Below are 21697 nucleotides of genomic sequence, written 5' to 3'. Positions count from 1 at the left end.
TTGCCTTTTTCTCTAATTTTCCTGTCAATAATGGGATTGTTTTTTTTTTTTAGTGGCAGTGTATTACACAGTACAGACATCAGGCCTTTCCCAGGTCACTTGTCTTGCCTTTTTGTAGTTAAAAACAAATGTTGCTGGGAAGGGATAGAGCAGTGTATTGGGATGTGGCGTGTAAGAATGGCATTTGGAAGCATAACTGGAAAAACAGGGGATGTTCAAAAAATTTTAGGAGGTACATAGGCAAGGAAAATCATAGAATGGTTTGGGTTGAAAGGGACCTTAAAGATCATCTTGTTCCAAGGGACGCCTTCCACTAGACCAGGTTTTTCCAAGTCCCTTTCAGCCTGTCCCTGAACACTTCCAGGGATGGGTCAGCCACACCTTCTCTGGACAACCGCTGCCAGAGCCTCAGCACCCTCACAAAGACAAATTTCTTCCTAATATCTAATTGAAACTTGCTGTCTTTCACATTGATCACTTTGAAGTCATTCCCACACATGGATTACAAAGGTTTATCTAAGAAAGGAATCTACTGCAAAGTTGTCCCGTGGATAGGGAGTGTTACAACTGACTAGAAAGTAGGGCAGGATTCTGGGCTCATTTATCACATCCTTTTTTTGAATCTTGAAACTCATAAACTGATGTACCCATCTGAAACCTGCCAAATCAGTTCCATGTTTCCAGAGGTTCATGTGTAACAAATAGTACTTTTGGCTGAGGCTCCATGGTTCTCCTGCTGGGATGTGCCTTTAATAATGAAAGTTATTTTTAAAATGGTCCTCAGCCATGGGCTGTGCCTGTTCAGGGTTTGATTTACTGCAAAGATCAGGTTTATGTAAGTCAGAAGCACATTTTTGTGAATGCTGCCAAAAATTCCTGTAACAGTGAATGAGTCTATCTTCTGCTGTGTCCCGAATTAGGAAGCATTTGCTGTATTGATGAGCACACATGTCTTGGACTGTGGTGTGAAAGGTACATTAAGCAGTTTGGGCACCGGTCCCAGATTTGGGAGATTTTTGCTCTTAAGAGGAGTTCAAGTCACCTTAGATATTTCTGGGCTGGATTTTCAGTTTAGGGTGTTGTACTACCATGTATGGGGCTGCAGGGGCCTCAAGAGAAGCTGGTGCAACCATGTCTCTCTCCAGTAGGCAGGAATAATTCTTCATTTCAGAGGAGTTTTGTGAAGGTGACCATGAGTCACTGGTCAGTACATAGGCCTTGCTTTGCTAGTCCAGTGAACACCTGGCTGAAGCTGCAGGACTATCCTGTTATTCCATGGCTGCCAGAGTTCCCAGGGATGTGAGTTAGAAGAGAGTAGGGATTATCACATCATTCTGCAGGAATTACAAGAGGAAGGGCTTTCTCTCTAACCCTTTGATCTTGGTTTCAGCAAGGTACAAATGTGCCAACGTCGTTCCTCATAACCTTACAACTGTTTGCTGTGGAAGGTTGCTACAAACTACAGTGTAACCTCTGGTTATCAGGAGGCCTGTTAAATTCAAACTCTTGATGAAACAAGCTCGTGTCCTATCTTCTGCAATGTGTTGTCATAGCTGCCACCTAGCGCTGATGCTGATGTGTGCAGAGGTGAATGCCTCAAAATCGGCCCTGTAGAAGTGGCAGTTTTAAAAATGAAGAAGCCAAAATGGCTACAAAGGCCATAATTAGTCTTCATATGAAAGAGATAATCATCAAAAGTTGTTAGTATCAAGGTTTGGCTCTGTGATTGCTAGATTACTTCATTATTTGCACTTGTTTTCATAGAAACCACAGAGTGCTTCTGGGATGTGAGGCTGTTGAGTATTGCTGCACTCCTGTTTACCAAAGCAGAAAAATACTTTTCTACTACTTTTCTACTTATTTTGACCAAATAGTCCCTAAATATGTTGCAAAGGTAGAGAGGTGTGAATATGTAGATGACACTTGTAATGCTCTTAATGCATGGGATCATGGAATAGTTTGAGCTGGAAGGGACCCAAACATGTCATTCCAACGGACCGTGTCATTCCAACCCCCTGCCATGGGCAGGGACACTTTCCACTAGCCCAGGTTTTTCCAAGGCCCATCCAGCCTGGCCTTGGACACTTCCAGGGATGGAGCAGCCGCAGCTGCTCTGGGCAACCTGTGCCAGGGCCTCAGCACCCTCACTGGGAAGAATTCCTTCCTATGATCCAATCTGAACCTACTCTCTGTCAGTGTGAAGCCATTCCCCCTTGTTCTGTCACTCCAGGCCCTTGCCAAGAGTGTTTCTCCATCTTTTTTATAGGTTCCCTTCAGGGGAGCTTCAGTTAGGTTATCCTGGCTGTGATCCAGATAATAACACAGGTTGGACAGAGCGTGTTTCATGTTCTGGGCAAAATTCTGTGGCTAGATTTCCATCACAGTGCAGGGTAGTCCAGTCCTGACATTTATGGGGAATTTCCTTTAGTAAGGTTTTGTTTCCTTTAGTAAGGTTTTGTTTGCAGTGCCTTAGGCTACGCCAGTGCTGCAGTTAAGGAGGGATGGTGTAACACTCATTGACAAGTAAATTGAGCAAATGCCTTTTAATCCCAAGCTTCCCAGTCTGTTTTAGGCAGCTGTTCCTTTAGCTGGATTTGAATCAAATGCTCTTCTCCGTCATGTGTTTCACCAGCAATGGCCTGTCCTGAAGGCCAGGTGTACCAACAATGTGGGATGCCGTGCAACCAGACGTGCCAGTCTCTGTCCTACCCGGAGGAGGACTGTGAGCAGCTGTGCCTGGAGGGGTGCTACTGTCCCCCTGGGCAATACCTGGATGAGCATGAGCAGTGTGTGCCCAAATCCCAGTGCTCCTGTTACTATGATGGGGAGATCTTCCAGCCAGAGGATGTCTTCTCAAACCATTACTCCATGTGGTAAGTGCACTATTCCTAACCCTTCCCTACACACCATCGCTCCACTTTTTAGAGGGCTTGAGTTGTTGGGTCAGTTCCTGTGCATCCACTGAAACTAGTTAAAGAAAAGGCAAGATTTTGCCTCCAAGAATCCAAATGGTGAGTTTTGCTATTGTATCGTGCTCTGATTAATTTCAAATACCACCTTACTTGGTATTAAGCCCTGTCCTATTAACAGTTCCTGCGAGTTTGAAGTGGAGCTTAATTACTGACAATAGCTACTTTGTGGGCTTTTAAAATGTCACTTTAATGTACTGTGCTATAATTCTTAACTGTTAAAACCTAATTACCTCTTGTCAAAGATACAAGTATTAAAAAGCATTTCTAATTGTTAAATTGAGTAGCAGTACACTTGGAGTGGGAATGCAATCTCTGGACAGGCCCAGTTTTGGGAACAGTGTCTTCCTCTCTACCACAAAAATCCCAGGTTTCAGTAACTGGATGGTCCCTTACTTCTTTTCCTCAGCAAAGCTGACTATTGTCTTGCTTAGCTTTATCCCTGTGCAGCTGCACTGGATCCAGCAGGTCAGGGCCAGCAGGCAGCTGGGTTTCCATGCCACTGTGTGGCATCAACTCCCTTAAGGAATTATTGCCTTTAATGTTGGTAGACACAGTGGATGGAGAGCAACAGCTCAGCCCCACTGAGGTGTAGTTTTGTATTCTGACAAGTTCCCTATTGACTAAAAACCAGTGTGAGCAAAAGCTGAATGCTGTTTAATTACATATAAGCTGTTTGTTTTTCTTAGCTATTGTGAGAATGGATTTATGCACTGCAGTACAAACAGAGCTCCTGGTGCCTTCCTGGCTGATGTTTTTGCTGATGAGAGGCCATCTCCCAGAAGTTAGTATGCCTTAAAATCTTAATAATTTATTTTGAATTTTTTTTTCTCTTTAGTGTCTTGGTAGTTTTGATTGGAGAAGAAATTTCAGAGGTTGCAACAGCTGTGATATTGTGAGATTTTATCCAATTTTTTTTTTGTGGGATAGAAACAAAAGGAATGTATGGGAGGGTGCAGGGCTCACTGAATCTCACCTCTCAAAATTATAATTAACCACTGCAGTCTCTCTTGAGCTGAAAAGGGTAAAGGATCACCTATGCCAGTGATGTGAGGTCTCCAGTTGCTATTTGAGGATCACAAGACGTCAGTAACTCATCAATTTTATACCTTCTGTTTCTCACTAGCAGGATGCAAACTCTTTCCTGGTGTAAATGAGGCTTTTAGTGGCCTAAAGGTTACACTGCTGCCAGGTTTCCAGTGTGCCTTCCAGCCAGCAGGAATCTCCATGAAACCTCCTGGAGACTGATAGCTACCATGTTTCCCATCAGTGGACAGGTTTATCGAACATTTGGCTGTGAAAGGTGCATGGGAACACTTCTAGCATCTAACTGGAGTTGGCAGTATTGGAGAAAGGCCAGCAGTGCTCTGGGATCTTTTGGGGTTTCTCACTGATACATGGATGGAGCTTATGGGATTTTCATGGCATAGGGGGTTTGAGACTGGATGCATCTCAGGGGGGAAAGGGCTAGTGGGGCTTTGGGGAGGCCTGAGAATATCCAGGAGCTGGACTTCGTGATCCTTGTGGGTGCCTTCCAGCTCAGGATAACCTATGATCCCTATGGGAACACCAGTAGAGCTAACCACAGTGACTTCCACGGCACTCTGACAAATGCTCCTGTGCACGGGGTCTGGAGGAAATTTCTGGTTGATATTTGCCAGTGCATTGGAGACAAAGGGTAATTGTTTGTCTTTGCACCTTCTCAGGATAAATCAACTTCTAGAGGAAAACACTGTAAATGCCTCTGTAGGTACAGGGCAGTGACCTGCTAGGACACCAGTGACAGTGTCACTGGTTGGGTCACCTGTTCTTCAAATGAGGCCTTCCAGGTGAATATCTCACCAAACTCTTCCCTTAATGCTCCTAAGACATATTTTTCCTGATAATAGGATGTCAAGAATTACAAAACCTCATAGAGACACATTGCTAGTACCACTTGAAATAGTTTCTTGGGACATTCTGATCTTCTGTCAGATCCTGAAGTCTCAAACAGTTTTTATTGAAGCTCAGGGCACTACTTTTACAGTCACGGATGTAGCTACATTCAGTGTGAGAAATGGGTCTAAATGCAATAATATAAGATGCTGTTGCTTCTCAGAATATCCATTTTCTGCTAACTTTGTACAGTTCTTAGGGGTGTTTGCATAGCCCCAGTGCAGTCTGGAGTTGCACTTACTTATTTAGTGCAGCTTTTTTGCTTCAGTGTTAAATAGCTGCTTTCATGACAGCCTAACTGAGGTCACTCCAGGGGAAGTATATGGGCTGTTTTCTTTGCCATGTCATATCTAATGATGTTGCTGCAGGCTATATTCTAAATTAATTTTCTAATTAATGAAATTAATTTTCAAATCAAAGATCCACCTTTTAGAAAAATACTGTGCCAACAATGAGTACTTGAGTTCTAATTGCCCTTTTTTTGAACTCATTTTTTTTTTAAAGTAAAAAGGAGCTTGACATGCAGATTCCCCATGGAAAAAATTATCTGTCCTGCCAACAACCCAAGAGCAGAAGGAGTGGAATGTACCAAGACCTGCCAAAACTATGACCTGGAGTGCATCAGCCATGGCTGCATATCTGGATGCCTCTGTCCAAAAGGGATGGTAAGCAGCTTTCAATACAGCAGCAAGAAGCAGGTCCTGTTTGTTTCTTGCCTTCATTCTCTGCTACCAATAGTCTTCTTGCAGCTTGGGAATAAGTGGTTGTGAAGTATTGACTGTCAAGTTGTGCCTGGCTTAAAGAACATGTACAAGCATTGAAGATGAACTTTAGCTTGCAAAAATAATTATTAATCGAAATTCCAAAGCTGCCTTGAAGACCAGTTTATGTCTTCCTTCAGCTCTGCTCCTAAACTCCTCCTCAGTCGTGTTGAACTTTCTTGGCCAGAGAGACGGGAGAGAGATTCCCATATTCAGGTTGATCATAGGGGGGACCTATTTTGGAGGACTTCTCCTCCAAAAAATGGCTGAGACAATTGGGATTGTTAAGCCTGGCAAAGAGAAAGGGTTGGGGGTGACCTCATTGTGGCCTTCCGATGCCTGAAGGGAGCCCACAGGAAAGATGGAGAGAGACTCTTGACAAGGGCCTGGAGTAACACGACAAGGGGGAATTGCTTCACACTGGCAGAGAGCAGATTTAGATTGGTTGTGAGGTAAAAAATCTTTATTTGTGAGGGTGGTGAGGCCCTGGCACAGGTTGCCCAGAGACGCTGTGGCTGCCCCATCCATGGAAGTGCCCAAGGCCAGGTTGGATGAGGCTCTGAGCAACCTGGAGCAGGGAAGGTGTCCCTGCCCCTGGCAGGAGGTTGGAGCAGGATGATCTTTAAGATTCCTTTCAACCCAACCCATTTTTGAGTTTCTCTGATCCAGCCATCCTTCCTGCTGATATTGATTCCTCCTTGTCAAGTCTCCATCTCTCCAGCTGCCTTCCTGTGGGTTGTACCAAATTGAACAACCCTGTGAGAAGGAATGTGGGATATGAAACTTGCTAAGATGATGTCAGAGTGTGTCTCAGAGTTGCAGGTGTTGTACTAAGCACACCTTTTTTTTTTCCACTGAAAAGAGGCTCTCTGGGGTCCAGGGTTATATCCCACTGCAACCCTCAAATATAAGAATAAGTTTAATTGTTTTCTGCCCCCAAATTCCTTCAATTATCTTTCTAGAAAAACAGCTCTTCCCAAATTATGCAATAATTTTTAGCAATAATATAAACATATATTTTGAACGTTGCTACTGTATTTTGCTGACAAACACCCATTTATATAAATAGATTCTACTCCAGAATAAAATGTCAGCTCTAGGAAAAAAGCTAAGGCTTGTGAAATGTCTTGGAGGTGAAACAGAACAGAATCTGAAGTCACCCATAAATTTTCACCATGATTTTAAAAACAAGTGTTGCTTCTTTTCACGTTTCAGTCTGTAAATGCCTATCCTTTAAGTGAAAAATATTCCTAAATAGTAGTGAGGTAAGAAAACTTGGAAAAGCTTCTCTAATTTAAAGTTCCCAGAGCTCCAGGATGAACAGGCTTTTCTTTGCATCTAACATTCAGCTGATTTGGTAAAGGAGCTTGAGATTTTTGGTTTCAGTTCTGGGACATGGTAATAGTACACTTTTGATGTAATTGTGGAAAACAAATTATGATAATTACTCCACAGGGCAAAAAACCCAACTCCCATAGTAATTAACTTTCATGTTTGTTACAGTATTTTGTATTCTTTTTCAGTAAGTTAAAACAAATAATTGCTTCATAAAATTTTGGCCAAGAGAGCAGTCTTTGGCCTTTTGGAATTGGAGACTCCAGCTGACTTTGCAGTGATGTGAAACACACCTGAGTTCAACAAGGTGGTTTGTCAGGTTTTGAATTGAAGAATCAGGCTCACTATTTAAAAAAAAAAAAAGTAAAATAAATTCTCTGTCCACTAGATGACAGTATGGTTTAATCTTCACTAAACTCTGTCTGAAATTACTTGTTCTCATTGGCTTCCCTTGTGGCAGAGAATAAAAATCACGAGCTGCACCCAAACCACAATGGGAGAAGCCCATGTAGAAATCATCTTGTAACCACTGCCATGCAAAGTCAGGATCAAGCCCAGTCCCCATTCAGGTCTGTCTTGTTTGCCCTGTCTTTGACTCCTGGCTTCGCAGGAGCTGCCAGCTCATTCTCAAAGAGCAGTTTCCTTCTCCTCACCCAATGGGATGAGGTTTGGGAGAGCCTTTTTTTCTTATTTCTGTGCTCTGCAATGAGGCTTTGTGCTCCCCCAATAGAGAAGCATTTGGTTGGTGACCAGATTCTCCTTTCCATCCTGTCCTTTTCTAACACAGAGACTCTGGGAGGACAGAGACAAAGCTCTTCTAAGTCAAATCAAAGTCTGTGTTTTCCAGGCTTGTACAACAGAGTTGAGCAATAAAGGGACTGTCAGTCTGCTGTAATCCTGCCTAATTTACAAGCAACTCACAGAGGTGAGTTGCAGGAAGGTCTGTGGGAAGTAATGGATTACTTAACATGTGTTCCCATAAATATTTGCACATATTATCATGCTGGAAGAAATTTTGCCTTCTTACTGAAGATTTTTCTTTTCTTTTGTAATACAGTAGCATATGAAACTTACTAGCTTGAAGACAAAACCCAATTTCTTTTATCTTCCAAACTTTCAACTTTCTTTCAATTTCTTTCAAATATAAGTTTTCTGGTTCATCTTGACTTAGAATTTTATATTGCTTTGATTTCTAGCAAATAAAAAATTGTTCAATATGTCATAAAAATAATTCTTCTGTCTTTGATCATCTGGAAGGTGGGAAATTCTCCATACTTGTCACCCTCTTGCACAGCAGAAAAGAGAGATCATAGCATATGTGCAGAAGTGTGGGGGAAAATAGGCTTTCTCAGATTAGTTTACTGCACTTCAGTTTTTCCCATTGGAAAATATTAATAAATACACAAATTGAGTGTTAACCACCTTTCTGTGGAAAGAGAGGAACAGAACAATCACAGAGCACAAAATCCAGACATTCCAAAAGCAGAAAATTACTTTTTTTCTATTTTCAACAACTGACAAAAGACTACAGTTTAAAATTTAAATGAAATATTTTATTGCATTCTGACTGCTGAAATAAAACTATTTCTAAAATGTTGATACATTAGTATAAAAAGGGAAAAAACCCTACAAATCCTAAACATCTTAAGCAGGAAAGTTTGGAAGGCTTTTTTTTTTTTCTTTCTTTCTACCTATTTTAAACTGACATTTTGATTTCTCTGTTGTATGTTTTTTAGTGTGGGCCTATCCTATGTTGCAATGTCTTCATGAGGAGATGGGCATATCAAATAAACATTAGAGACATGCAGCTAACCTAAGAAAGAGAAGTCAAGTATAAACCAGCACATTTCGATCTTCTGACATGTTGTTAAGTTGCCTTTGTTTGCACAGTAAGAGTGAGAGGCTGTTTTAGTTAAAAAACAAATTATGAAAGAAATTCTTCCCTGTGAGGGTGCTGAGGCCCTGGCACAGGCTGCCCTGAGAAGCTGTGGCTGCCCCTTCCCTGGAAGTGTCCAAGGCCAGGTTGGATGGGGCTCTGGGCAAACTGGGATAGTGGAAGGTGTCCCTGCTCATGAAACTGGGTGATCTTTAAGGTCCCTTGTTCCCCAAACCAATTTCTTATTCTAAAGCCTATTAGCTATTGGGTTCTCATCTGACCCACTTTATTTAATCTCATGCTTCTTCATATATTTGGCTGACTTTCCACTGAAATCCATGCATGTGTCAGGAGGAACAGAGCAATGTCTGAGCTTCCCTTGACAGAGGGACTCATCAAATTGTGTTGTCCAAGAGAGTTCAAAGTTTAGGTTGAGTTGGATTTCAGGACTATAGGATCTCCGGACTTGGAAGGAACTCACAAGGGTCATTCAGCCCAACTCCTGGCCCTTCACAGACACCCCAACAGTCCCACCCTGTGCCTGAGAGCATTGTCCAAACACTCCTCGATCTCTGGCAGCCTTGGGGCTGTGACTGTTCCCTGGGGAGCCTTTTCTGAGCCTTGCCACCCTCTGGGGGAAGAAAACTTCCTAAACAACCTAACCCTACCCTGACACGGTTCCAGCCATTCCCTTAGGTCCTGTCCCTCGTCCATCAGAGCAGAGATCAGGGCCTGCCCCTCCTCTTCCCATTGTGAGCAATCTGCAGAACTGCTGTGAACTCTGACCTCAGTTTCCTCTTCTCCAGCTCAACAGACCAAGTGCCCTCAGCCACTCCTCATGTGTCTTCCCCTCCAGACTCTTCACCATCTTTACAGCCTCCTTTGGACACCCTCTAACAGCTTTAGATTCTTATATTGTGGTGCCCAAAATTGCCCCCAGGACTCAAAGTTAGACTGCACCATTGCAGAGCGGAGCACAACAATCACCTCCTATGAGTATGGGTAAGGAGAATCTTAAAGGTTCTGAAACCTGTAATATTGTCCTTCCTTTTGCAAGATTTTTCAAGGTTTAGCAATGAATAAGACAGAGCAAGGAAATTACAGAGATTTCTGTTTGATCCCCAAGTAATGGGAGAGTTGTTAGTCAACCGCTTGTAATCCCATGGATGCAGAGCATCATCGTAAGGGCATTAAATGGTGCAAGCAGCTGCTGTTTTCATTACAAACCTCTGTCTTTTTGTATAGTTGCCTCCCCAGTGCTGCTGCCTCCTGTCATCTCAAGCACTCAGGACTGCTAAATCTCCTGTATTAACTGCAGTCTATTGATGGATTGAGAGGCTTCCAGAGAAAATCCAGCTGCTAATGAATAGTGCTCCTGTCCTTGTACTGTAGTACCACATGGTCCTTATAGTGCACCATGGCAGCAGGCTACCAGATATGCCCCAGATTTTGGAAGGGGTGTTAATAGGCCCAATAGATTGTGTGTTACTGTTAACAAAATCATAATTCATTGAGTTTTGCAGAAAAAAATGAGCATTCTTCTGGTCAAAGTCCACTTGGGGTTTTTGTGTCCTGCTTGCTGAATCCCACCCACCCACTCTGTCAGTGTTCAAGACAAGGTGCTCTTCCCTCTGTTGGTGGCTTTATGGCTGCTGTGCTGGTTGTGATAAAAATGCTAATACCAGTCTGTACCAGTTTTTAGGGAGCAAGGAGAAGAGGTTATGATTCTCTTTTTACTAACCAGATGTCTAATCCCTAGCTTTTTATCCAGAGGCAAGCCCTCAAGTGTATTGTGAACTGTGTAGCTGAACACTCTGCAAAAATTCAGAAATGTAGCCACGAATATGAGGTCATAGTCCTGCTTTTTTCCTAAATACCACCAAGAAGGAAGGAAAGAAGGTATTAAACGCTTCTTTCTGGTCATCTCTGGACTTTCCCACCATCCTTTGTAAAGGTGAAGGCAGAGCTGTAGCTCCATTATCTAGAAAAATATTTCTTTGTTTCCATCTTCCTTCAATAAAGTGATTTTATTTGGCATAATGCAGCTCTCCATAAGCCACAGAGCATGTGGAGCTGCATATGAAGGAAGGGTCTCTGCGCTGTGCGATCTTTTTTTGTGAGTTTTTCTAGGTCCCCATAGGAAAAGGCAAAGCTGTTTTTCTTTATTAACCTGGTGTTCAGACTACATTGATCTCATTGGCCCATATTTAATGGTAAAAAAGAAACTATTTTAAAGATTTTGCAGAAAGAGTTTAAAGTGGGAAGGTGATATTTTGTGACTTTTGAATGCAAAGAAGGAGAAGGACTCTCCATTTAGGTATTCCATGAAACCAGAGCCAAACCTATCCTGGCTTTGCCAGAACTGCTATTGAGTGAAAAGTCAGCAGAGCCAGCTTTGGTTATGTTTGATTCTCGAAAACTGGGGGTCTTAAAAATGGAAAGGAATCACAAAAAAAAAAACAAAACAGAAAATGAATGGAAAAACGGAATAGTCTAAAGGCATTACTTGTTTTTCTTTGGCTGTAGTTTTTTTTGTTTGTTTGTTTGTTTGTTTTTTTTGTTTAAGTGGGATAAATGATTTTTTTTATATATAAAGAGAAACTTGGATCAGAAGGGTGAAAATTAGAATTTGGATAGAAGATAATGTCCTACTTCCTAGCAACAGGACCTGTTGCAGAGAGAGCAGAATAATGCCTCAAGTGGACTGATATTTATCCAACCTTCCAGGAATTAAATAGGTATTTGAAAGAAAATGAGTGATTACTGCAATTTTCAGAGGAGAGTTGATAGAGGGTTGGCTTTGTCAGGGGGCTGTTGACTGTAACAACAGAACCTGCATTTGCACGTGGGTGAATCAGGCACTGTGGCTTCTGATCTCCTTGATGCTCCTGTCTCCATTTTTATTCCATCTGGGCCCTTTGTCTGCTTTTCTAGTAGGCCCTTTTCCAGTTTGTTGTGTGTGAGAAGCTATTCACCTGCTCTCCATATTCACGTTAGCCTGGTTCACTGCATTCTGGACTTTCTCATTGTGCCATTTTTCTGTAATGTCATCTCTTCTCCCAGTAGCTTGAGATGGTGGGAGTGAGTTGTGATTTATATACCTACAGCTCTATTTATGTTAATGGCTAAAAGTATTAGTAGTACTGTACCTTTCTCACCTTGGATAGCCTTCATCCTTTCTTTTATTCCTTTCAACCTTTCTTTTATTTTCCATCCACACGTTCTGTGCTTGTTCCTGGCTGCTTGCTTGCCCTGCACATGGCCATGTCCCAGCTGCCCCAGGTGGTGACAAACTGTGTGTTCTGCTTAGGTACGACATGAAAACAAGTGTGTTGCTCCTGAGAGGTGCCCGTGCTTCCACAATGGAAGAGAATATTCCAAAGGAGAAACAGTGACTAAGGACTGCAACACCTGGTGAGGAAGGATGTTTTTTCTCTTTAGGGGCTCCGCTGTGTTTCTGGTAACACCAAATATTGTTTACTTAACAGATCTCTTTTAGAGAAAGCTAGTTTTTGCAGCATATTAATTGCACAGACAGCACATTCCCTTTGCATGTTGCATAAAGATCCAATAAAATTCCTTGCAATGTCTGGCAACCTCTGCCTCGTGCCCTACAAATAGTTGTGTGTCTATGCAACTCTTCTGTAGGCACTAGATAGTGGATTTTGCAACACAAGATAACAATTTAGGACCTATATGCTCTGGGGTGGGAGGAATGGCTTTTTCACTAAGTTTTGCTGTTGTGTTTCCCTTTTTGTTGGCTGTCTGAAGCCTGTCAAGTCAGCCCTTTTCAGCCAGAAGGGGCGTGATGCACCAGCTGTAATGTGAAAGGAGCTCTTCAGGGAAATGATAAAGAACTAGGAAGAGACAGGGTCAACCTCATATCTCAAAAGAGTGCTCTATCTATTGATATATTAAAAAAGATGAAAATAGATGGAAAACTGTTACTTTCTTAGAAGAAAAGAGTGAATGCTCCATGTCTTTCACCATTATCCTGCTTGGTTGCTAGAAAAGGATTTATAGGTTCAAAGGGGAGTTCTGGGCTGCTCAATTTGCATGGAGGGAAGCCCTCAGCACAGCCTTTGGGCCACTTTTATTTTGCTTAAAGTACAGTGGGCCACTTTTTCCTTCTCCTGCACAGCACACTGGCTGCACTTGAGGTGCTTTTTTTCCCTTTGTGTGGTGGGGGGTAATGGTGTCTCTTTTCCTTCAGAGCTCCAAGAGTCCAGGGTGTAGGACATTCAGCTACCAGCAGTGTGAAAATCCTGGGGATTTTTTGAACTCAGACTTGAGAATCTGTTATGCATTCTACCCTAAATGTTCCTGCCCAGCTCTGGGGCAACCCCAGAAGCAATGTTTGTCATCCTCTGTATGACTGGCTGGAGCTGTGTCAGAGGATCAGCACCACTAGAGAGTCCAATGCTTGATTTTTGTTTGGTACACTGCTCTTTGAATAACAGTGATTTCAAGATTTTTAAACTAGCGGGACCACTTCTAACTAGCACGAGTTAGTCTTGGATGAAGGTTTTGTATGGAAATATTAATCTCCCAATGTTTTGTTTAATTTCTTTCCTTTGCAGCTACATATAACATTGTGAATCCATGTACTGTAATTAAATCTGGGGAAAATAGGCTGGAAAGGGAAAAAGATGGAAGAGAATTTGATGTTTTTGTCTAGGTACATACTCTGTAATGTGCTTACATTGCATTTAGATAAAAGTGACTCAGCTGAAAAACAGGCACCATGAAAATTTTATTGAAACAAGAAGAGTAAGTTTGAAACTTCTGAGTGTTAAAAAGTTTGCAAGATTCCTCACAATAATGATGATCAGCCTTTTTATTGTCAATTATTCATATAATCTTTGATCTTAAGGTAATCATAATGATGCTGCTTCATTGTTGTAACTGCCCACAATTCTGGCAATACAATTGTAAATTATATTTCCTCAAATACATAGAATTTCCTTCAATATTAGGGTCAAGGAAATGTTAGAAATCAGGCTTTTTCTCACTGATAAAAAGCTCTTCCTCAAGTTTTAGGTGTTTTTCATGAATGGAAGTAAAATTGGAGATAAGGTCCCATCATAAATGTCACTAGGGCTTTTGTGCACTATGTGACTTTGAAAAGTTTCTTGATAGTTCTCAGCAAATATCAAGTCAAATGTAATTTAGAAAGTGGTATAGGAAATTACTATTGCTTTGAGAATTAATAAGAATTGCGAGTCTGCATTTTGGAGGTTGAGATCTTCCTTTTCTTTTGTTTTTGCCTTTTGTACTGCTGTTGCAGGAGTTCTCATTCTCACTTGTTCTTAGCCAGATGTGAACACCTGCAAAGGCAATATATGAGCCAGAGGTGTCAGATTTGGCATTTACATCTGACTTGACATATGGGACACCCTAATTCATGAACACTGGAATGTCTCCAAGCCTAAGTCAGTGGCAAACCTTTTGTTTTGGGAATTCATTGTGGAGCTTAATGAAAATTTTGAAGTCACACTTATGCAGCAGTGCACTGCAGAAATTTGCTAATCTGAATTTAACCACCCCATGTCTCTTATAATCTGTCCATGCGCATATTTACAAAATCTTGCTCTTGTCTAACTGTTAGCAGAGGAGAGGGGGCAAGAGGTTTCATGTTATTGAAGTTTCATTCTTTGAAGAAAATGTCTTAACCAATATTTATTATGATGCAAAATGTTACCAAGATTAAATAATATCTATGCTCAGTTTAAGGCACTATTAGAGAACTCAGTTCAGTGCACAGTTTTTCCTTCAGGTAGCAATTTGATCTTGGGAAAATACTTCACGTTCTTTATCCCTGAGTTTTTATGTCTGTAAAGTATGGATATAATTCCTCTTTCTCTGCCCTCACAGAGGTTGGTTAGAAAATTCCTGGGGCAGTGATGGTGTCCATCTGCATTTATGGAGCATTTAGTGGATGAATGTTTTGCCATCCTCCAGCAATATATTGCTTATTAATTATTAAATGTTTATTATTAGATATTGTGTGAAATGGTATTCTAACTCTCCACTGATTTTGAGTTTTACTTTATTTGCTCAGCCTTTTGCTAGTTAGCAAATCAATTTATTTCACTAATCAAAAGCCTGTGGATGTCAAGGGAGAGTTCCCCTTTCATATTTGCAGCTTATTGTAGCAAGGTTGTGCTCCTCCAGGATACTTCTGGAAAAGGGCAAGAATGGTGGATGCTCTGTTTTGCAGCAAGGGCACTTGGAGCAGAGCAGCATATCCTAAATAAAATTCTAGTATAAAAGAATATTTCAGCAGACTCTGTCCTGACCTAATTTGTAACAGGGAAATTCAAACCACCTAGAGTCCTATACTGCAGCTTGTAAGAAGCAGAGAAACACATTCCTTATTCTTTTTATCTTATTGCACTATTTGGATTTATGCACCCACTGCTAACATATGCTGATTTACGTTGATGAGAGAGCCTCTCATCTGGTGGTAGAAAGCTCCTGGACACAGAGACTGTGGCACTTTCACTTTGTCTAAAGCACTTTGCGTTCTCTTGCTTGTAATTTACATTGACATGAGGACAACTGTCATTGCGCCCTTTTCTCTGTTACAGTGTGTGCCAGGGGAGGAAGTGGGAGTGCACCAAAAATCTGTGTGATGGCACCTGCACTGCTATTGGTACAGCTCATTACTTGACATTTGATGGATTGAAATATAAGTTTCCAGGAAACTGCCAGTATGTGCTAGCTCAGGTAAGAAGAGCATGTCAAATAGTAAAGCTGCCTGATATATAAAAACAGTTTTACACCAGGTGAGAAGCCTGGTGTTTGGATAAATCACAGTTAACTATTTCTAATTACTAAGCCAGATGTATAGTAGAGAAAGATAGAGCTTATTTATGTTTTCAGAGATGTCTTGAGAATTTTGAAAAGTGACAGAAATCAGGCTGTCATGTGTCCAGCTGGCCATCATGAACCTTATGAGAGCACTTTGGTACAGAGCAGAGCTGTCTGAATCTCATCTCCAAAATGGAATTCTGGCTATCCATAAATCAATGTTTTTTTCTTTTCCTTTTTATCCTGCAGTGGTAGCTTGCTGTGTGGCTGAGTGAGACAAGGAATGCTCAATGAACCTTCCCTAAATGCACCCAGAGCACAGGCTCTGCTCATTCCTTTCAGCATGATCCCTGTCTTGTTCCGTGCACCACCTGCTTGGAGTCCCCTGACAATATCCATTTTCTTCACAGCAAGGAGGAGAGGGGGATAAAGGCAGAGCACACTAAAACCAACTTTTTATTTGTGGAATCAGACAGAATTTAGAGTTAACTAAGATAAAGGCTCATCTACATGCAGATTACCATGTATTTAGAAATGTCTGTGCAAACGAGGATTTATCTGAAAATTTGTTCTAAAACTAGATGGATTCACTGGTGATTGATAACAACCATATTCTGCAATTACAGTGGGATGTGTTTCTTGAGTGGGTTACTATTTTCCCCACAGAGTCCTCATGAGGCACATTCCTCCTTGCAATTCTCTTCAGGGAGGAAGGTGTGATCAACCTGCCTCTGCCTAGGTCTTTGAAATATGCTCCCACCTTGATTCCAGCTGGATTATATTTGAGGAGTGATTGCTTTGCCACCACTGAGAGCTCTGTGTAAAGGTCTTATGGGCAGCAATACTATAGGCGACTACAAAACTACTTAAAATGGAATTTAGATCTGTTTTCCTTAAATGACAGACACAGAGAGCTCCACACAGGGCCTTTTTCTGAAAAGGTGTGTACTGAAAAAAATGAACACAATCAAAAAATAAAATCTAAAAGGCCAGAGAGATGTGAATTATCATGTAAATGTAGTAGGAACTCTCCAAGGATCTCAAAAATTCTGGATTTAAAAGAAAATCAATAATTATGCTATCTGTGTATTCAGATGTGCCCTGTGCCCATCATACATTTTTAAATGTCACAGATACTGTAACATGGTGGATTCTCCCTGCCAAAAAAATACTCTCCAAATTATGCATATGTGTGTCACTGGCAGAGTGTGCCTCACTCTTTAAGGGATGGGACACATGAATATCAGTACTAAGAATAAACTAAATGAACACGGGAACAGTTACCATGCCAATATATATCCTATTGACCACAGATTACAGAGTGTTGTTTGAGGCTTCTTTTTTCTCTGTGTTTTTCCCTGTGTGTGTTTTTCATTACTGACTCATTTATTTTCTTATCTGATAGGATTTCTGCAAGGGTGACTCTGGAACATTCCAGATACTCATTTCAAATGAAGGTTGTGGCTTCACTGGAGAAAAGTGCACCAAAAGGGTTATCATTTTGTATCAAGGAGGGGAAATAGAGCTGTTCAATGGAAATGTACGTACGCTTTCTTTTCTCTTTCCTTCCTGTTTTTTTGTTTGGAAAAATAATTTCAGATTGTTCAGTAAGCTGAAGCAGGAATGACCTCACACTCAGGGGTTCTTGATCATAAAACTATCAGGTTAGCAGGATTATATTTATCCATTTTGCTTTCAGAGGTATAATGCTTTTTTGGTATTTCTGCTATTTGGTATTTCTGCTATTTCTTGCTCCCAATCAGTTTATCTCAGATAATCACAGAATAGTTTGGGTTAGAAGGGGCCTGAAAGATTACTCAGTTCTACTCCCCTTCCATGGGCAGGGCACCTTCTACTATCCCAGGTTGCTCAGAGTCCCATCCAACCTGGCCTGAAACACTTCCAGGGATTGGGCAACCTATTCCAGGGTCTTCCCACCCTGTCAGGGAAGGATCTCTTCCTAATATCCAGTCTAACCCTGTTCTCTATTAGTGTGAGGCCATTCCCCTTGTCCCACTCCAGACCCTTGTAAAGAGTTTCTCTCCAGCTCTTTTGTAGCCCTTTTAGCTATTGAAAGACTGTAAGACTGTGATGAAGTCTCCCTGCAACCTTCTTCAGGCTGAACAATTCTCACTTTTTCAGTCTGTTTTCACGACAGAGATGCTCCAGCCGTCTGATCATCTTGGTGGCCTCCTCTGGACTCATTCCAACAGCTCCGCATCCCTCATGTATTGGGTGCTTCAGGTCCTTTCTAAGCATGGTTTGTCAAAGCCTGTTTCCAGCAACTTGAAGTGCAAGGAAAGGCTAAGAGCTGACTGACCTGTGGCTAGTAAAACATCAGAACTAATTTAGCAAGATGAAGGACTGAACACACACATGCACAAAAAAAAGAGTCACTGCTCCAACAACTTGGTATTGGAATGTTAGCTGTCCTTTGTCCTGTTAAATTGCTGGATGGAATATCCTCCTGACTATATTCTTCTTTTTCCTCCCTTTTGCTACCAACAAACATGGAAGAATTGACCAAGAATCTCTTCCATCTCCCATGTCCCTTCCCAGCAGGAAATGAGCTTTCCAGAGGGCAGAGTTCAGCCCTTTGCCTCGAGCACTGTAACAATTCTCACTGCCTGTGAGCTTAGCCATTGCAGGGGTGCAGTGGATTATTGTTTCAGTCACTGCCTTTTCAGAAGTCCTGTGCTCTGAGCTGGTGTCTGGACCAGACATTTGCAAAAATGTTCCCAGTGAAACCACTCTACATTTGCCTGGTTTTGGGTTAGCAGACAAAGCTGTACCAGGTTTGGAATTGCCTGCAAATTGCCACCGTGCCTTGGTGGCACACAAAAACATGACCTTTATTAAAGGTGCCTGTGCAGTGCACTGTGACAGCATAGGATCCATACAGGCTTTTGGGTTGTGCCGAAATGAGCACAAGCGATATTGGTTGTCCAGTTTTTAATTTCTGCTGCTAAAGAATCCCTGACTTGGCTGAGGGTAAATAGCAGTGCAGGGATCATTCCATTTAGCTGGGCTTAGTCTGGAAGCTTCTTTAGATGACAGATTTTCAGAAAAGCTCTGATTCCATTTGGATATGTAAGAAAGGGCCAGAAGATAACAGCAGGTGATTTAGGCATCCAGCAGCTCCAGCATGAGAGGATGTTCTTGAGGGAGCCTGTCCTTGTGAGACCTAGGTCTGTATTACAGCACTGTCCACATGACCCTGAGTGAACTTTCAGTTGTCTTTTTGGAGAGTTTAAGGCTCCTTGTAATAATATACAGAGCAAGTTTTCTTAGAAATAACAACAACTAAAAGAGGCATTAGGGAAAACCAACAGATATGGAGACTCCTAGGCAAATTCTTATTCAGTAATGACTTTCTACACTCTTTTTCCACAAGAATCCTTAGAAGCAAGCAGAAGAATCAGGTATTCTTTTAGCCATTATAATGTTTCCAATTAACATTGTTTTAAGATGATATGTTTTGAGAGCAGCTTCTACTGCTGCTAGTAAATGAGGGTTTAATTGACATGTTACAGTTCTGGCTGACATTTAAAACAAAATGAAATAATTTTTTATTTTCTGAAACAAATCTGCAAGTTTGCAAGGTCAAAAGTTTATGACTTCATGGTTGGGCAAAAAGCCTCCATAAACATAAAAATTCTGTAATTTAAGTCAACCTCCCAGCTCAACTTTGTCCTTTTCTGTGCTTTGGAACCTCTGAATTTGGAAAGACCAAGACTGTTGAAGAATTTTAAGTGGTCAAGTGTAATAATATAATTGGCATAGGAGAAAATTAAAAAGTTAGCTCTTTTGGTACCTAAAATATCTTTTCATATCTTCCCTAAAGACAATGAAGACCTTCTTTAGGAAATCCATGGAAGATATAAACTGTCTTCTCTGGGATAAATGTTTCTGATGATAGCTCGGAGATGAAAATAATTTAATTACTGTGCTGAGCTTTTACTGAATCGAGCAAGAAAGAATAGTGGGATAAGGAAATATTTTGCCCTCAAAGTAAGAGAGTGGGTAAATGGTTTCTGGGCTCTTCTTTCTCCCTTACATTAATTGCTATTTCTGCTGATTAAAAGAACTTCCAGAACTAAGCAGTTAATGCATTAATATGGTGCTTAAAGTAGCAGACATGCCAGACTTTTCTTTTCAAATATGTTTAATATTCCTCTTAGAGTTCCCATTGAAAGGGAATTGTGGTGTGAAAGAGAGCATTTTAAATTAATTTCTTAAATTCTTAGTAGCTGGAGGCAGTGAATTTGCAGCCAGATGGAAAAAGAAAGAGGCACACAGGGGAAGGGAAAGTGATGGAAAAAATGAATAGACACCAAAAGGAATCTCTCTGGATTTTTCCTGTAGGTGTCGTTAGTTGAGAAGAAGATTCATGACTCCAGAATAAGGCTGGTCTTTTAGAGGCCACTGATACGTGTGGTTCTCCCAGTTCTTATTACAGCAGAAGGACAGAATTGTTAAGTTTCCTAAAAAGCTGAAATAAAAAAAGCCCGAACCAACATGTAATTATTCAGTGAACCAGTGACCAATACTAAACTGGTGATTAATTGAGTATACCCTGTCTTTATCAGCCCTGCTTCATATATTGGCATTGTGTGTTATACCCTGGGACCACATTCAAAGACTTTGGAAATGGGATGAGGTTGAAAGACTGTACTTGTATCCCAAATTTCTGATCTTCTCTGGAGCATCTGGATAGTGTATGGAAACTCTCTGAAGAACAGCATGAATGGAAGCACCAGCACCTGTTAACATGTCCCACTGGGAAAATCACCTACCTTAAATAATAATTAGAGACACTGCTGATAGTACAATGTGTTTCTCTCATTCAGGTAAACATCAGGGTACCTCCTAAGGGTGAAAATGATAATTTAGATGTCATCAAGTCTGGCCGTTATTACATCATTTTACTGGGCAAAAGCATCAGTGTGACCTGGGACCTGGCCATGGGAGTCTCCATTATCTTAAAAGGCAATTTCAGAGTAAGTGGTTTTTGCTCCACCTCTTATTCTCACTAAAGAATGCACTTAACCTGTCCCTGGGGAATGTGTTTTTGGTTTTGTTTTTTTTTTTTTTTTTTTTTTTTTGTTTTGTTTTGTTTGTTTGTTTGTTTTTAATATAGATTTTCATGGAATGTTAGGCACTTGTTCAAAAATTGAGGGGTTGTTTGGTAGTACTGTATAACTGCCTTATTTTTCTGGTTGTTCAACTATAAGGGCCAAATCCTGGATCATTGGAAATGAGTTATGACAGAAAGGATGAGTGTTGTGGGACCTCAGAATAACCAGGAGTGATTTCTTCTGCATTCAAGAAGAGCAGCATAAGAGCCAGATTTACTGTTGATGGTGATAGGACAGCAATCTCCAAAAATGAAATGAGGTTGTAGGGACACACTCCAAACAGAGCCACTGGGCACTGCTGATTAGAGCAGTCCTTCTTTCTGAGAGTCCCTGGGGACAGCGTGGTCCTGTTTTCAGCAAAGCGGAGTGGGAATGGGAGCTACACATTCTCTAAGAGAGACTGTGTCAAGGCCATGGGTATTCAATTTTTGAACCTCGTGGCATTAAAGCACCAGCCTAAGAAGACGTAACAAAACCCTAAGCTGGTCTACAGTTGTAGGATTAATGCTTTCTTTCTTTCCCTGCAAGGATCAAGTGTGTGGTCTGTGTGGAAATTTTGATGGAATTCAAAACAATGATATGACCAGCAGCAGTGAACATCTTGAAGTAGATCCAGTTGACTTTGGGAATTCTTGGAAAGTTAATTCCCACTGTGCTGATGTTGCAAAGGTAATTGTGAATGAACTGTGAAAACTAATTAGTGTGGGTTACACTATCAGTGAAGAGTGGAAAAAGAGCTTTGGAAGGATTAAAATAAGTAGAAATTACCTCTTTCCTCCACGTTTTTGCCAAAAAATATTACTTTTAAAAATCTGGTAAAAGGCCAATTAAATTATGTAAGGCTTCTGGGCTGCCTGGCTTCAGTGGAAT

At 41.2% G+C, this 21697-nt stretch overlaps 1 protein-coding gene across 1 annotated transcript in view; it reads left to right on the top strand.

Annotated features, from left to right (window-relative positions):
• The window catches only part of VWF (von Willebrand factor), a 119822-nt gene that overhangs the window by 36598 nt on the left and 61527 nt on the right, over positions 1–21697 (top strand). Inside the window, exons 16-23 of the mRNA XM_063154296.1 lie at positions 2633–2873; positions 3659–3753; positions 5409–5569; positions 12187–12290; positions 15467–15605; positions 17095–17229; positions 20540–20689; positions 21356–21496. Of these exons, the coding sequence (XP_063010366.1) occupies positions 2633–2873; positions 3659–3753; positions 5409–5569; positions 12187–12290; positions 15467–15605; positions 17095–17229; positions 20540–20689; positions 21356–21496 (1166 nt within the window). The remainder of the gene's footprint in view (positions 1–2632; positions 2874–3658; positions 3754–5408; positions 5570–12186; positions 12291–15466; positions 15606–17094; positions 17230–20539; positions 20690–21355; positions 21497–21697) is intronic.

This window comes from Melospiza melodia, chromosome 4 (genome assembly GCF_035770615.1).
Source record: "Melospiza melodia melodia isolate bMelMel2 chromosome 4, bMelMel2.pri, whole genome shotgun sequence".
NCBI classification, from domain to species: domain Eukaryota; kingdom Metazoa; phylum Chordata; class Aves; order Passeriformes; family Passerellidae; genus Melospiza; species Melospiza melodia.
Note: the sequence above shows the minus strand (reverse complement) of the source record. Positions and strands in the feature narration are given on the sequence as shown.